General features: G+C 47.8%; 2 protein-coding genes across 2 annotated transcripts; both read left to right on the top strand.

Moving 5' to 3' along the window:
* Positions 1-5,045: 5,045 nt before the first annotated feature.
* Positions 5,046-5,576, top strand: PFICI_08465 (uncharacterized protein; the record flags this gene model as incomplete). The annotated part of the gene is made up of 1 exon (XM_007837046.1): positions 5,046-5,576. One exon carries the CDS (start codon positions 5,046-5,048, stop codon positions 5,574-5,576), a length of 531 nt encoding a protein of 176 aa, XP_007835237.1.
* A 1,884-nt stretch (positions 5,577-7,460) lies between these two features.
* PFICI_08464 (uncharacterized protein) lies at positions 7,461-7,796 on the top strand (the record flags this gene model as incomplete). The annotated part of the gene is made up of 1 exon (XM_007837045.1): positions 7,461-7,796. One exon carries the CDS (start codon positions 7,461-7,463, stop codon positions 7,794-7,796), a length of 336 nt encoding a protein of 111 aa, XP_007835236.1.
* Positions 7,797-12,176: the final 4,380 nt, after the last annotated feature.

Below are 12,176 nucleotides of genomic sequence, written 5' to 3'. Positions count from 1 at the left end.
GCCCGCGGGCGGCAAATGCGGGCGGAATGACGACAGTGGGAGACAGGGATGAGAGATCGCTACTTACTGGCTCCTCCCGATTCACGTTCTAGTTGCCCAGTAATTCTAGCAGCATTCTATGTGGTTAAGTATGCGCTTTAATGTTGGCTATCGTGTCATTCTCCGCAGAATATATTTTTACACAAAGAGTATGCTCGCGATTTATCTCACGAATTTTTAATGTGCCTACAAAGGAGGGGGGGAAACCGAGCCTCGAGTCAGCAGACTAGTCTTCTTATCACGATTTCTATATACTAGAAGTTTGAAGTTTCAGGTGATCAGCACACACGGTAAGCTGTAAGTCAAAATGTGGATAGAAAGGCCGAAGAGGGGTAACGTGACACCCTTCCCTGCTAACCAATCTGATGTGAAAAGTCGGGAATGTGCGAGAAAGCCTTCGAGGCAACAACGTATTAGCCTCCTTGGACACATACTTGCCTCCTGGGCAAATACCAAGCAAACCAGCCAGAGGCATACCAAGGTCCAAGGCTATCTATACATACTCAATGTTGTACGAATGTAGATCACCCGCTCAATCAAGTAATCTCTGTACCGCCGCCTGCTGTTGGAGGAGGCAACATCAGCTTTGGGCGGATTAAAACTCGTGACTCTTGACTGATCATTTGCCCAATGCGATGATCTTTGATTTGTGGGAATACGCATTCCACCATTTGTTCTCTGAAATGACCAGAAGTGTCTTTTCTAAGGAAACATTCAAGAAAGAAAACTGACCTCGCCGACTTCTGATACCCTCGAGTAATTTCAAAAAAAAAAAAAAAAAAAAAAAGGTATAAAACAATGATACGATATGTCATACACAGGTGTTGGACAGCATTCGTAGCTTTTAGGGGTCCTAGCATAATTATTACTTTGGCAGCCAGCCGGTCTACAACACTGGGGAAATACTACAATTTCGCTCCCCGCTACAATAGAGCTTGGCGCTAAGCGGGGTCTATGCGAGTACACAGAGGCTTGGTTCACACTAGATGGGTAATAATTGTAAGTTGCAATGATTCAATCATTTTCTAGACCATGGAAGAACGACGCCATTTTGAGTAATGTTCCAGAAACACCATACCGGCGCGAAGCCGCAGTGACGGTAGATGTTAGTGGCTCTCAATACGGAGCTTCAAGAGCACGACCTGGCAGTGTCAACCAGGAAGCTTCCTCATGCTTTCCGCCCTTGTACATCATATTGCTTATCTCACATCAGAAAGGCGGGATTTTGCTATGCGACAAGGAAATAAATTGCGCGGCCACGATACCATGAATAACAGTTGGCGACATAGAAGAGCAAGGTATACAGGCCAATCAATACATACGTACATATGCTTTCCAAACCTCCGGTTCTGGCTTGCTGTCCGCGGACTAAGAAAAGATTCAGCCCAAAATGTTGGTTCAGCCAAAAGGAGTTACCAGGCCCTCGACATTCATTATCTGACCTTCTCGTATCCCTTCTAATACACGAGGTCGATTGCACTTGTCATCAAATGGTCTGTTGAGACGATCGATCAATGCCATAACAGAGAAGAGATGCATATGCAAGAAGAATGCGGCTGGCGAGATCCTCATAAATTAATAGAAGAGGCTCAGATAACGCTGCTTGTAGGCTTTCTCTTCTACATCCAAATAAAACAGCCAGCGTTAGAGTGACACGAAAGTCGCGTCTCAGAAGATCGGAGATACCAAGCAAGGTATGGCGGGCCTCACAGGGCAGATCGCATGAGCGGTTGCGATCCTTCTCACGCTAGTCACTTACAACTAAGAACTTTTACTCCTTCAGCATGTGAAAAACAAATTTTGCTGTCACAGATCTGCGCAGTATGGGTTATGGTGCCCGCAGCCCTGTCTGGCAGATTCGTTACCTAAATATGGACGAAAATTTGAAAAGTCTTTACCTTTGTCGTACCGATCCCCGCTATCTTGACAGTGAGCGTAGAAAGACGGTGAATGTAGTCGCCAGTGCATGAAAGCTGATCTAACCTATGTGTTCCAGCTGCCCGTGACACCACGCTGGGCGTAGGCTGCTGACCTGGCATTCTCCGTACGGCTGTTAGCTAGCCAGCCACTCAAGGGAATTTACTGTACAATATAACCCCATGATGCAGAAGAAAAGGTAATAGAAACAGATATTGTTTGGCGTTTCTTCACTAATAACAAATGGTATTGGTTCTTGCTTTATTTTTATTTGTTTGGTCTCCTCATTCCCGTTATTATAGGGAGTACATGTTCTGACTTAGGGTGGGGTTTGCCAAACGGTACCAGGTGAGGAATACCTCGCAATGCCATCCTCTGGCTGCCATATTCCCCAGGCGGGTCTTTTGGCAAGCCTTTGGTCAATTTTACATGAAATATGGAGCTGGCTCTGCCAAGATTGAAGATCTATTTGAATTTAACAAATAGCAGTAAACGCGTCTGGCATTGTCAGCCTGAGCGCCACAAACGTTCGGAACCTCGGCGAATGGTGCTGGTAACAAGTGAAGATCATGACCTTTTCGGCCTCTTATGACGATATGCAACGTCTGGGCTTTGCAAGTATTACAGAAACGAACATGGAGCAGCGTCAAGGGCATCTTTCTTGGATCTCACAAAATCCATCTTCGCCATGACGTCCCGATTTTGAAAATTCTAGGACGTGAGGAAATGGCGCATACATGTAAATTGAGGGTTTGCATAGCCGCCACAGGGCTGAATCTAGTGTAGTGTCGGGTTACCCGTCGTGATGATGGATGGGTAGAGCAGCTTTTATGCACAATACAGACAGAGTTATAGGTCAGAGTAGGTAGCGAGTCAGCGTTTAATGCTCAGTCAGCAGTTATCAGTCAGCAGGCATCGATCATCAGTCCAAACGCTGTTGGACAAATAAAAATGGTGGCAACCTGCGGTACTAGTCAGAATAGAGGCCTGAGTCGCGTGCTAATACCTGTAGAAGCAGAAAGGCGTTTAGGATGACACCTCAAATGATGTTATGATCAAGCGCAAATGGGCATCAATACACACGGGTCTTATTGTACAACCTACAAGGTAAAGGGAATGAGGGTCCGTATTTGGGTGATATATTCCTCACAAGACATGATGGGAGGATGGAGACCTAATTCTTTCCCGGGCAGCTATGTATGGGTAACAATGATTGCTATACTTACCTGCCTGTCTACATACATCGTGTGAATGTACTCATTGTTGTTGGTGTGTCGGCGGCCAAGGCCCATTCATCTTCTCTTCTGTGTCATTCTGTGCATGCTGGTAAGGCTCAGTGGGCTTCGCTACGTACGAAGTGGTCCGTACTTCCTAATGTACAGCCCACCAGATTCAATCCCAAGCACAAATCAACCTGGCACCTTGTTTCGTCATTATTGCCTCTGGCAGACAACAGACGATGGAACACGCTCCCCTCCTCGGCATGTTGGACTAATCCTGCGATGACCTCACATGAACGCTCTTTTCGATAACCACATCTGTCATCTTGTCTTGACAGATCTTGTGCACTACGTTACTAAGCGAGCTGTTTTCCTAGTCCACGTTGTACGTTTTCATTGAAGTTGCCTTGACTCGGCAAAGTCTGATCCGAAGCATTGCAATAGACCGCTTTGACGCCCGCGACACCTCATAGCACACCTGCCCTGCCTTCATGTTGCCGCCCAGACCCGACCTGAATCAGCGCCCCCCAGCCAACAAAGTACAGCACGGCGCTATTCCCGCTAAAACTGAATCACCACGACCACCCTGTCGGGCTGGGCCATCCACCCAGAACAAGCCTCCCGACAACCCCTGGTACGCTAGATACCTACTGCGTCAAACCTGTAAGCCACGAGAGCCACAGGACCGCCGCAGTCAAGTACCAAGCAGCTCACCTCAGGTATGTTTCTGAGTTCCCTTTTCCGGAATTCCCCGCATACAGTCCAGCTGGGATCTGGGTGTGTTTTCTGCGCATTCTTGTAAGCGTTGAGCGCTGAATGAGGCCCCCTTAGCCCCTCCCAAAACCCTCCTCGACCCCCCCCCCCCCCCCTCCCCAGCCTCCCCCCTTCTCCTCCTCCTCCCCCCGGGCGAGACCGCCTTTCGTCCCAGAGAGTAAGAGGGGAGCTGGAGAAGAGAGGGGGGCCAGTTGGGTCCAGTTGGGTCCAGTCCCTCCTTTCCCCAGCTTTCAGGTGAGGTGGGCAGGCCAGGGAGGTACAAATCATACGAATACTAGTACTTTCTGTGCTAGTGACAGCTCGACAACCTCGCCCACAACATCTGGATTAGGCAGTACCTTGCCTTTTGTTCCTTGTTCCTCTACTGCTGTCCACGATCTATTATCCATATCAAATCTCATCGCCCGCGCATCTCCCGCGCATCGCATCGCATCGCATTCGTCCAATACATTTTAAACTAGTGCGCGCCCACGTTGCCCGAGGATTCCCACGCGTCTCTCGGTTCCCCATTCTTTCCATTTGCTTCCCAACAACATTCAACGATCCCGTACTTTCTGTGCGATATACCTTTTCCCAACCGCGAAGCTTGGACAAACCTTCGGCAGCCTCAAATCCAGCAGCGATAGCGACAAGCGACAGCTCGCCGTTCTACAAGCAAGGGCTTACACATGCAAGGCAGAGACGGCTGAGCCGAGACAACTCATCTGCGCGCGCGCGTGCGACGCTTGCAGGCGCACTACAGACGTACACTATATTAATTTAACAACTACCTACCACCTTTCACCTACCGACCTATCCTCTGCCGCCGATCCGATCCCGGGAGATACACATCAACTATCCAGAGACTCGGCTTCGCGATTCGTAGTTACCGCCCTCGAAGCACGACTCGAAACGCAGAAAGAAAGAAAGAAAAAAAAAAAAAAAAAACCGTCAAGCAACCTAGGTTATCGAACTCGACTCGCCCTCCCTCCTTCCTCCTTTTGTTCAGGAAGAATATATAGTAAACGGACTCCTAAACCCAAAACAGGCCCTCGACTGACGGTCGACGTTACTATTCGGTCGCTCCCAACCTCCAATCATTACAACCCACCTCTTATGTCTTCGCCTCGCTCTGCCAACAGAACTTCGTCGCAGTTCACATATCATCTGCGGAGGAAGTCGTATTCATCTCCACTGCCACATACTGGATCGTCCAACACTACGAAGCGGACCACACTGCAACCACACAGCAATTCCACTACCATCAACCCTTCACCGCTCAAGATGGTAACCACGTCGACAAATCCCCACTACTCCCAGCAGGATGCGTCCTCCCACTACATGGTCGCAGAGGGAGGGTCGCAGGCTTGTGGCTGGATGGAATCAATATCCATCGAGGACGATGATCTCATGTTCGGCGGCAAGAGCCTCAGCGCCTGGCACGAGGAGGGTAGGCAGAAAGTCAGCTATCCAGAAGAGGAAAGAAGAGGTCGACAACGTGTAGGTGTTTTGACACAAAAGCGGTTTGATTATTCTCTTGCTGACCAGCTAATTAGGTTCGACAACATCACTCCTACACACAACAACCACAAGATTCTAAATCAACAACGAAGTCCCAAGGACAGCCAAAACAGCATTAGTTCATGAAAGGCAGGATGCCGGTGTTCAGCAAGCCTTGCGCATCCCTCGAGATACCCCCATTTTCAGCATTTTCTTCGACCTCCATCAGCATATCCAAATACTACATGCTGTGTGTGCGGGTGTATGGTTTACATATGTACCGTCAATCTTGCGCGGTCGCTGCATTTAGACATTCCGGCGTTCTTCATTTCTGATTTACCATGAGCTTCCTGTGCTCGAGACAACCACTCGCACATAGCCATTTCGCACAATTTCCAAGACTGCAAACATTTCTCAACAGGACATCATCATCTCGGTGTATGGAAGCATAACTTAGACACGCATCAGCGACAGACTTGCTCGCAATTTCGGCATTACTTAATTTGGCAAGAGCGCATTGGGTTCAGTCCCCCCTTATGCTGAATCATTGGTCGCCATTTGACTTATATTTTGAACTCAGTCCGACATGGACACTCATGGACACGCACTTTCTGGGGGTACTTCATTGATTCGTAGTGCAGGTCTGCCGCAAGGTAATCGTTGGATGGCTTTCTTGGAATGCTACCGACGCTTAGTTGGCGTGCCGCCTGTGATCACCAAATATAGTGATCAGCAGGTGGTGCATGTTTACTAGGATAGCATTGATAGTGCTAATAGACCTGCTCGAATCTCTGTATCTACATTCCTGACTTGGTGTTTCCAGTTACTTTCAGTTGTCACCTATTGTGCAGCGGACCAGGAATGCATGTTCACATGAAGAGAGTTCCTTGCATACTTGGTTCTCTTGTTAAACAACAATCTCTCGAGGTACAATACACGAGCCTGTTTGACTCGCATATACATTCCGCTGAATGTTGTAATGTATTCATCGAGGATACCACCAATGAGACTATGCATCTATCTAGAATGATCGACCCCCTCGATGCTCCTCAATCAGGGAGAAGGGGAAAGGAGCAGACAGAGGCAGAAGAAAAAGCAGAAGAAAACCTCACTGGCCCAGGACGAGTGATTGTATTCGATGAGAAATCCTTCAGCTTGGACTTAGCCGCACAGGCTGAAATTGGATGGCCAGGTGATGCGACCTTTCCAGTTTCAGACAACGCGTATAGCCTCTCTACCAAAGTCCCTGCGTAACGCCTAGGCTGAGCTATTCACGGGTTGTTAACTCCACTGTGTCGGCCTCGCAGTTTCAGCTTACCATTTGTTTGTATTGCAAATTCGTGGCCCGGGGTTTTGAACGTACCCAAAGCAGAGCAGTCGTCCGGTTCACTTGAAAATTACCAGTCCATGTCCATTTGCCCGTCCCGGTCTCAGATCTACTATCACGACGCTGTCAACAAGGATCACCTGCCATTCTGGATACCGTCTCAAAAGTTTGCGTTGCAACAAGTTTGCTATTGAATTGGTCGCATCGAATGATGTGTAAGTGACATAATGCCCATTATCATTCAAATCTCTCTGAGAATTTCTCTCTTGTTATACTCTCCTCGTGAACCGGAAAATCGTAAATCCAACGGACCTTGATAGTCGACTCTATATACCGCGCAGTGCTCGCTAAGTGTGTATCTATCACAGGGCAAGACCTGTCGAATCCCAAGGGAGATCTACACATCCATCAGCAAGTGTCAGTAGGTCAGAATACACAGCACGACAAAACCGATGATACTATTCAACTAGCGACCATATTCCCACGCCCTGAATACTTGGTTGCGCCATAATATCCTCATCCCGGCCCCTCTCGATTCATTGAGCTCTTTGCCAGAATCGAATGCACAAGCTTAGCCGCCACCGCCTCAAATAGTGTTCGAGAACGCTGCAAGCGACCGCAGATATGATATTTCGTCTCTCCATGGCGATCTTGCTTGCACTGACTTTTGGCATCATCGTAAGCTCGGCGCTAGGATTCTTAAGATGATGTGCTCTTCACTAAAGGTCCGCCAGACTCAAGCCACCGCCGAAGTCACCACAGAAGTTATCGTCATCTCCATCATCAACAATGTGACTGTAACACAGACGGACCGGATTACAACAACACAGACAGTGTTGAGCCAAACCGGGGACGTTACCTCAACATCTGGTTTCTCCAATCTCACCAGCACCATCGCCAGTACGGGGACTGGAGCAATACATCCCAATGCGACCGCGACACTTTTGCCGGTGCTGGGGCAGGCTACTACGATTCGCAAGCAATACGTATGGCACGTGAAGATACCTCTACTCGCAGCAGCCTACGCTTTGCTTGGATAAAAACTGGATGGCACCGTCTCGTTCGGGAATCACAGAGAATCTAAAGCTTTTTTTTTTCCCCCCGCAAGCACCGACGGATCAACACGCATCAGAATCGATATGCGTATGTAAAAGGAAACGCAAAAGTCAAATCAACCAGTGCCATTGTATTCGACATCCAATGATTCGAGGGGAATGTCATTGATAAAATCGAATGGAAATGACTCCTATATTTGGTTGCGTTCCCAGAAGTTATGGAAGAGACAAGAAGATGCTTTAGATACATGGTGGTAGCTTAACAAAACGTATCAAATGCGTTATGCTGACCTTGCGCCTCGATACTGCTGCTCAAAGGCAGCAGTGAAACTGGCTCCCATTTGGTTACCGTCATCTGCCGAGAGCGAATCAGATATTGTGTTGACGATGGACGATGATGCAAACCTCAAAATCTTTGGCCCAATGCTAGTGACTGGGCCCGAGCCAAGCATGCGATATGGCAGTGCGATTACTATTGAAGAGGTGTACACAGCCGCGGGTTGCTTTAGCAAGTAGCACCAGCTCGTGTAGGAATCAACAGCAATTATGTCCATTTATTGATTGCGAATCATGTGTACACAATTAAACATACACAATTTAATGGATTATATAGTATAGGTTTATAGGTACAGATTGAAAAGAAGAGCAAAAGCAGCTGGTAAACATTATCGATGTGTTGATAGGACCGTATATGAAAAGAATAACCTTCGTACTGTCAAGTTTGTACTCATATCAGCTTTCTTGCGGTTGAATTTGCTATAGAATATATGCTTAGTGCTATGCTGAAAAGGCAGAAACATTCAATCAACTTATTCATGTACAGCTGGCTGTCGGCCTACCCCATCATGCAAGGAGTTGAGCACAGTAGCCCTCACCGACTTGTTTCAACTTCAACTGTAGATTGGCCAACTGGTTAGCATAGTTGGTCTGCAGAATCACGGAGTTCTTGGGGAGATAACCCTGTATGATTCATGCAAGAGAATGAGCGGTTTACTGTATGTCTTTAAAGGAAACTCCACGTCTGGCCGAGCGAGGGGCCATACAAGAGACAAGAAGATTGGCGAGGTAATGCGTTCCTTCGTTGTGCCTAATTCATTCATGATGCCATCTTTCTCAGTGAGCGAAATGTCCATTTCCTGAATCCCCGATGTCATATACACCTCGCGCCAGCTATATGACGAGTAGCTCGTATCACTCATACAATTCTGGAAAGCGATATGCCTCTGGGACTGGATAGTTTCCTTCACACAGTCTCGTGCTCAATTGCTCAATTTTACGCCTAGCACTGAAGCTATACGCCTAGGTCATCTATATAGGTAGCTGTTTCCCATTTTGAGCATATTTTGGTCTAATAAGAAGTCATGACAAAGACCCCAACCTACAAATTGCACAAGCCAGACTTGCTCGATCGCACCACAGGATTCGCGACTATTTGCATATCTTCAACACTCAGTGCCTAGCGGAAATGTCAATTAGTCAGCTTAGAACTGAAGCTGACCAGTCTGTCAGCAGCCAATTAGGTCCTTCTTGATAACTGGAATTTGATGTTGGAAGGAATTGTTGGTCAGTATCCGTGAGCTGCCACTGGAACAAGATTGGGTGGCTCAAACAGGAATGAAAACCCAAAACCAAGCTCCGAGCTCATGTGGCACGAAATTATGTACAATGGTACCAGATGATGATAGATGTAGCCTGGTATAATCTTCGCTTCCCGTGACACGACCGGTGAAACTTCTGTTTGCTGTTTATATCATCTCCAACCCAATATTTGCCGCGGGTACATTAACCTTGGGCGGCCATAGCATGCTGTAGAAGTATCTGTTTGGAACTAGCCAAACTCGATATTCTGTCATTGATAGGGTGATTATTCATCCATATAGGAAAATCTACGAAGACAGCTTTGGGCATCGGCGCGTGCTCAAGGGCAGCACGGTTGTCTGATCAGGCAGTATTCATGATGTTGGACTGTGGGGGCTGCTTGGTGTGTATTCTAGGTCAACTCCCCAAGCTCCTTGAATCATTCTTGTTGATGTGACAATGCTACACTCAGGGCAGTCCTCCCAACATTGCTAGATCAGGTTCATAGTAGGAAGCTGCCTTGACGAACCTGTACTTGATTACATGTGGTGAGTGAATGGATGACACGAGAGCTTGGCACAGGATCTTCTTCAGCTAATCACGCGGATATTTGGTTACGATGGCTATGATATCTACACCCACTCACTTCTCGTCAGATACTCCATGCGCGGGATTATTCCGTACGGCATTTGAATTCAGCATCTCGTCTGACCGAGTTGCCACTATGTGATATCTAATTCTCACCCAAGTGGGAACTCATGTGAAGATGGCAAAGGGGGGAGAAAAAAACTGCAAATTTTCGCGGATATCTGCCAATAAGTGAATTAGTACGGCGCAACTTTCTCATGCATACCACTTTACTCACAACGAAAATTGGGTCGGGCCGCTCCCATAGGCTGTGATATGGTAGCATGACTCGACCGAGAGCCTTGACACCAAATAGGTAATGCGGGTGGCGTAACGCAACCTATTCTATCCGGATGCTTATCGCCCCTTATATCCGGTAGCAGAGTCTATCGCAACACAGATTACTATCTGTCATGGGAAGCCATGTGTCCCAGTGGCTGACACAGTAAGAAGATATGGGATCATTTTCTGTCCCTTCTTTCCATTTGTACCTATTTCGTAGAGGCTGAGACGTATGGATTCTTACCGGCTTTTCTAAAAATGTCGTGACATCCTGTGCCCGCCAAAAGGAACAAAAGATAAGAAAAATTTTCCATCTGAGGTGTGCCCACCAAGAGTGTTGCCGACTAGAGGTGATTGAGAGGCCATTGGAAAAAAGATATCAATCCTTCTTGTGCGGTGAATCAGGTCTGCCCGATTTGCTCCCGATTTGCTCCCGATTTTTTCATGCATCACCTGGCCTCACTCAAACGAGTATCGTGCGATGGCATTTTCAATCACTTGCACTCCACTTTGCACCCTGCAGCCTGTAAACTGGCCACGACCACTACAAGTCGCACCAACCCCGGCACTAAATACTACGATGGTATGGTGCTATCTAGGATGTATGATGGGACAACACACGAAAGGGTTTTTGGCGATTGCGTATTTTAACTGTTCAATCTAGTCTCAGCATGCCGCACGCAGATGGATGGGTTCATGGATGGCATGTGCAATGACTGACCCTAACCTAGGCTCATTAGGTACTGCCGGACTGCTGTCGCAATGCACGGCTTGCAAACCTTGATTTACTCCCCATGCGAGCCATGCACTCACTATCAAACTAAAGGAAATGTTATTCCTATGTTGAGCGTCCCACGAAGGGCGTGATGGGTTCTTTCGAGGCTCATCCGTGGCGATGCATCCTGCATGCTCGATGCTTCTTAGCGATTATGTCAGATAGGACCACAAAGCAGCAACGGCAGTTGGTAGAAGCATGTCCAACTTCTTCTTGATACCGTCACGATGCTCTCTGCTCGGTTTGGCCCAAGTTAAATATCATAGCTGTCCAACCAGCCATTACCATATTGGTGCATGACGACAAGTGACGAGCTCGTGCAAGTGACCCCTCGAAAAAGAATTGATCAGCGAGCCGAGAACGGTGACCAGGCATACCCTTGTTGGTGGGAAGGCTTCGGTACTTGGCGATCGACAAGGCCGCAGAGTTGTATTACATGGGAAACACACCAAAATAAACGTCAGGGCATTTGCAAAGCTTGGCTCCCGCGGGAGCTGCCTGTAGGCTGTCGTTGAGTCCGTCTCAACTCTGGCCCCCTCCCTATTTTGGGCGTTGGGGCTCTTTTTGGGCAGCATCTAATGGAACTTCCCTCGATGGCGCTTACTGCGCCGTTGAATGGTACCTTTGACCATGAGCTCATGAAATTTGAATTGCCCGATCCAAGTGTAGTAGTAGTCGCTGGGTGGAGTGGGATGGCTGCAGCATGGGATTCATGGTTTGCATGTTGCTTTCACGTTGATCCTGCATGTTCTACAGGCACAAAGCGGCACGTCGGCGAAACTTGACTCGGGCAGCCATGGGTTGTTGTCGCCGAGTGGCGGCTTCGCGGCCCAAGATGATTGGTCCGCCTTGGTCAAATTTGAACAGGTCATGTATACTGCGATGTGGGTGACAAGAAGGTCGCGTAGTACGAAGAGTAAGAAAACAAGAAATTAACAATTACAAAATATGACACGAGGTAAGATGAAAGGAAAGCTAAAACAGGGCCGCCCTGGTTTCCCAGTGGTGTTTGGATGTAGCAGTGTAGGAAGAAAAAAATAAAAACAAAGTATTCACACGCAGTATATTTAGGAAATGACCTGATGCATGTAACAGCCCTGGTC

Source organism: Pestalotiopsis fici (assembly GCF_000516985.1).
Source record: "Pestalotiopsis fici W106-1 unplaced genomic scaffold PFICI_Scf_5, whole genome shotgun sequence".
Lineage (NCBI taxonomy): Eukaryota > Fungi > Ascomycota > Sordariomycetes > Amphisphaeriales > Sporocadaceae > Pestalotiopsis > Pestalotiopsis fici.
Note: the sequence above shows the minus strand (reverse complement) of the source record. Positions and strands in the feature narration are given on the sequence as shown.